Source organism: Penaeus vannamei, chromosome 5 (genome assembly GCF_042767895.1).
Source record: "Penaeus vannamei isolate JL-2024 chromosome 5, ASM4276789v1, whole genome shotgun sequence".
In the NCBI taxonomy this organism is placed as follows: domain Eukaryota; kingdom Metazoa; phylum Arthropoda; class Malacostraca; order Decapoda; family Penaeidae; genus Penaeus; species Penaeus vannamei.
The window spans coordinates 47,445,187-47,450,186 of NC_091553.1; the positions used below are offsets into that span (position 1 = coordinate 47,445,187).

At 37.2% G+C, this 5,000-nt stretch overlaps 1 protein-coding gene across 1 annotated transcript in view; it reads right to left on the reverse strand.

Annotated features, from left to right (window-relative positions):
* The window catches only part of Cpsf100 (cleavage and polyadenylation specificity factor subunit 2), a 13,079-nt gene extending 8,329 nt beyond the window's left edge, over positions 1-4,750 (reverse strand). The window contains exons 1-7 of the mRNA XM_027359345.2: positions 4,618-4,750; positions 2,488-2,636; positions 2,120-2,279; positions 1,695-1,800; positions 1,483-1,571; positions 944-1,100; positions 343-530 (exon numbers count right to left, since the gene is read on the reverse strand). Coding sequence (XP_027215146.1) covers positions 343-530; positions 944-1,100; positions 1,483-1,571; positions 1,695-1,800; positions 2,120-2,279; positions 2,488-2,636 — 849 coding nt within the window. The 5' untranslated portion in view covers positions 4,618-4,750. The remainder of the gene's footprint in view (positions 1-342; positions 531-943; positions 1,101-1,482; positions 1,572-1,694; positions 1,801-2,119; positions 2,280-2,487; positions 2,637-4,617) is intronic.
* Positions 4,751-5,000: the final 250 nt, after the last annotated feature.

The following is a 5,000-nucleotide window of genomic DNA, read 5'->3' on the forward strand; positions in this document are numbered from 1 at the left end:
TACCTGCTTGACATAACAAGCAATTGTTATAAATATTCATATATCACTTTTGCTTTCCCAATATACAACAATATAGTGCTTGTGATAATAATACATTAAATTGTATCAAATCTTAGAATTTTTAAATCACATGTTCTCAAATTTTTCAAAAGTAACTAAAACAGAATTTCCTTTGATGTGTTCATGAGCGAGTACAATCATAAATATACAATGCACTTTAACCAAACAGATATAAAAAAATAACAAAAAAAACTACCCTAATATCTTTACAAGGAATCAGTGGTTGAATACATTAATTTCGCCAGATAAAACTAATCTTCAAAGCAAGAATCGATACTTTACCATCTGTTTTGCAAAGTGTATAACATGGTAGCCTGTGTTGGATAAGATAGCAAGTGAATAGGCTGACAGCCCACTCTCTCGCGTACTCCACATCTGCTCCAGCATGTGCGTCATTTCCAAAACCCGCCCACCTGTGTCAGTGGCTATTAAAACGTTGCCTCCATTCCGACAGGTCTCTTGAAGCTGGGCTGAAATGTAAAGATAAGGCTTATTTCTATGTACTTCATATTATGTCTCTTTTCATTGTTTTTAGTATATGCTATAACTAGCTAAAAAAGAGCAAATGATGTGTATTTGCTAAATTCATAAATCAACATGAAAATTTCTAAAATTCATCCTTTAGTCTAATCAATGAAATATGCTAGCATCTTTTCACCAAAATGAAATCATTCTAATGCAGATTTCTTTTCTCTCATTGGAAATTACTTATTGATCAGATATTCATTTGCGCAGTCTTTAATAAGAATACTCTTTCCTCCTATAATCAAAGATCTAACAGACAGAAATTTACCAGTCACTTAAACGGGAAATCGTTCACAACCTATTCTCATGCCATCACATTCGAAATAGGTAATCAATGCCACAGAAAAGTCTAGCTCACCGACAAGCTTTTCATCTCTATGACGTCTTCTCTCTTGTCTGTAGGAAGCGTTAAAGGCGTCAGTGATGAGGAGCGAAGGCCGGGTGATTTTGTCCAATTCACACCCACCCAGATGTCTTTCTTTCTTGTGATTGAAGTCTACTGCATACACAATATCCTGTAATATACCAATATGCATATGTACTTACTGTAGATGTGTCTCTAATAAGAGGGGGAATGCAGAATGTTCCTACCTAGACCAAGCATCTTCTCTATAATGAGAATTACATGACTTCGTAAGTGACATAGTTTGTCGTACTGCTCCTCTATCATCCTTGCAAGTCATGCTAATTGTCTTCCTTATCATGAAAATCAATCAGAGGGGATGCAAATACAAGAACCAGTACTTATGGATGCATAAACCAACATACAAAAAAATTGAGACATAAATTACATATCCAAATCATATTCCAGCAATGGGGGCAACCAGGCCTTTATAACCACCCCTCAGCAGTGCAGTAGAATCTGACTAGCAATTAAACAAGTTTGCCGAGACTCACCCCCTCCCCGTCTTTAATGATTCTCCAAATGGCCCCTCCAATCATGTGGCCAGCTGGCTGTGCTGAAATACTCAGGCCAATACCTTTTCCTGGAAGAGAAAAAAAAAGATAAGAAAATGAATCAGAAACATTTACATATACAATCCCATCATCTATAAAATAATGATCATATAACAGACATAATCAGCGGTTAAAAAGACTTATTTACTAACCTCTCATTGGGACACTCTGATTGTACTTTACTTGTGTTATTAATTCAAAGGCTGCATCAACGTCGTCAAGGGTGAAGTGTTCCACAAGATCATAATTATGATGACTCTGAAATTGAGATAGATTTCATTCCCCAACATACAGGCACAGTCTTTGAATATACTCTCTATATATAATCATTATGCATAAAGAATCCTAAATACCCTGAGTAAGAATATAGTCATCTTTATTAGTAACATTCTTCAGCACAATCAATTCTGAATACTACTATACAGCATGCTCTCTAAAAGTAATATTCTTAAGCACAGTGGATTATCAGTTTCACTTTTTAAAAGTAAGGCAGGCAAATTATCAGGTACAAACTATTCAGATACATCACGTAAGAAGATACACACAGCAACTAGTAGCACATCAAATTGAGCATTACCTGGAACCAATCATACATAAACATCTGTCCCATTTTGAACACAGGAACAGTGGCATAGACTGGGCAGGTGAGTTGACACTTTCCCACTAAGTATGGCAGGGCACCCATATGCAATGGGTCTGAATATGATATTAAGACACAGTCAACACGAGGCAGAATTCTGGAAGAAAAACAAAAGTTCCTTTCACTGACCCATCCCTATTTTGGTTTCTGGAAACTCACACATTAAAGAGTAAATTTCATACTGTCTAATTTATCATTGTCCTTTCTTTCTAATTTCAACAAGAACAGTTATAAACAATCAGGAATATAAGGAATATCAGAAGAAAAAGTACGGTCCACAGACTACATCCCAAAGCAGCACTTACTTTGCAAGACGATCAATATAAGATTTATCAAACTTCTCATCCCAGCCACAGTCAAGAAGGAAGGTGAAGTCATCCACTGTGAGGAGGTAGCAGTGAGGTGTCTCATCTCCGACACCCCACACTCCCTCAAACTTCACAATGGAAGTCATCTGGAGAACAAGGACAATTAGACCACACATAGAAAAAAATATATATATTAGCAATAATACTAACAACAATAATAAAACTAATAATAATTACAGTTACTATTTTGTCTCTGATTACCAATCCAAAGGTGGACACAAAAAAATACCTATCTCATAATGTTCTGTATCTTCACAAATGAACACGAAACACACTTAACAACAGCAAAATCTTATAGGCTATATGGTAACTAATACAATTACAGCAGTAAATTTGCTGATTGCTGTGACCTCTGTGTCTGAAAGACAAACCTCCACTATTTAATAGTACATCCTACTAATGCAGGATATAGCTCAAGATCTCCTTGATAACTTACTCTCAAATAGGGATTTGCACAGAGGTTAAAACTATTAGAACATTTGAGATGTTTTATCTCAAGAGCATAATACATGGAGGCCAGAGAATTCACTTGACACCACACTATTATTGGCTTGGACTAGATTTATATATCAAAGTCCATTAGAAGAAAGAATGAGAAAAATTATAAAAGGAAAATCTCAGTTTGGACACCACTGTAGGTGTGTCAGTAACATTTACCTTGAAGTTTCTCAGACCTTCATATAGAATAATCATTTAAGGAATTATTAATGCAGTTTCAGGCTAAAAATTCCAGTTTTAAAGAAGTGCTGCCAAGTTGCCTTTCTCAATGCATGAGCAGATTAACAAATATTGCATGGAAGCTACTTCTGCAGAATTTCAAATATTTATAGACCTATAGGACCCAAAGATGTTAAAACAAGGTAATTGTTACAGAGAGTCCCAAAGTCCCAAAACCAGGGTATAATACGAACCCAATAACCAACCTAATCTTTCCTACTTTCTATTCCCTAGACAGGGAGGCAAACCCCCTTTACCTCCTTTTATTATCACTTCATGCCAATTTAGAGAAAGTAGACATTACGAACTCTGGCTGTGTGAGGGTGTTATGGACTTCATATCTGAGTGGTGTTATGCAGAGATATTTTCATCATTTCACTGTAAATTCAAGGCCTCTGTCTAAATTCTTTTTCACTATATTTCTTGTGCTCTATGAGAAGGCGGTGTCCATTTCCCTTTTCTCTACGCGTTGCTCTCGGAAACTTATACCAGTTTATCAAAATACACTTGAAAAATATATCTTGTCTATAACATGACTGATGCACAGGCCTTCTGAAGAAATTAAGGTTTCAGTAATCTAATACGTCCGCCTAACGCATTGTGACGATTTCAGCATGGTTGGATTTCTCTCACCATCTACAATGCAAACATGTAGGTTTTATTGCACAGAAGCCCCCACAACCCCCATATTCTTGGCCTCAATAGCTGTGCAGTTTCTGCTTCTAAACAACAACAACGCCATGCACTTTGCAAAGTTTCCAATCTGGGGCACGAGCAGACGACCACCACACAGGAATAGCATTACAAAGCATGTCAAACGTTCTCTCCTGCCGTGAATACGCGAAGGATTCCTTGTTTTCCTGAGCGGGGGTTGGGGGATGGCAGTGCCCTGCATTAGGCCCTATAGTGACTGATTCTGTTTTATATCATTTGCATCTTACCCCGCAATTTCCCTGGTACTTTTCATACCCTTCCCTGCTAACGGGGCCAAGAATGTGGGGGGTTTGGGGGTTTCCACGTAATAATTTCTACATATTTGGAAACCAGACAACGAGAGGAATCCAATGATACGGAAATCGCGATCCATTAGGTGGACGTATTCCGAAAAATTACCAAGGTTTCTCTCTCTAAGCACGGTCATCTTCTGTATAAGTACCAATCTTTACCTATATACTACCCCTAATACACACACTTTTCTCTATTACTGACGTTCTTCATAAAATAGAAACACAATATTGACGCTCTCAAACTGTCACATGTTGCTCTCGGCCTTACAACACGTACTTTACTGAAATAAAAATACTAAACGGAATCTACCATTAATTACAGAACATTATACACATCGGGTACCTTTATTAGTCCTCTTAATTCAATAACTGACGCTCATTTATGCGTATTTTCGGCGTCCTGCTTCCACTTTTTTTTACAGATCATCAAACTAAACACCGCGAGGTCGCTTATTCTCCGGTGCGGTTTTGGGACTAAAGTGGATTCAATTTCTGGTGTTAGAATGTATGCGGATTTTGGATTTTTTAGAGGTTGGAGGCTATGCAATGTTTAGCGTGGAAAGTAGTATGGATTTCGGTGGCTGGTATGTCTGTGTGTGTGTTATTAAGTAGAAAAATAGTGATATTTCTTGCTGTAAATAAGCATTCGTTAAGTTTATTCACCTTGACGTATCATGGTGTTTTCACATTCCCATACATTACTAATCGCACTCTATTTCCCATTCC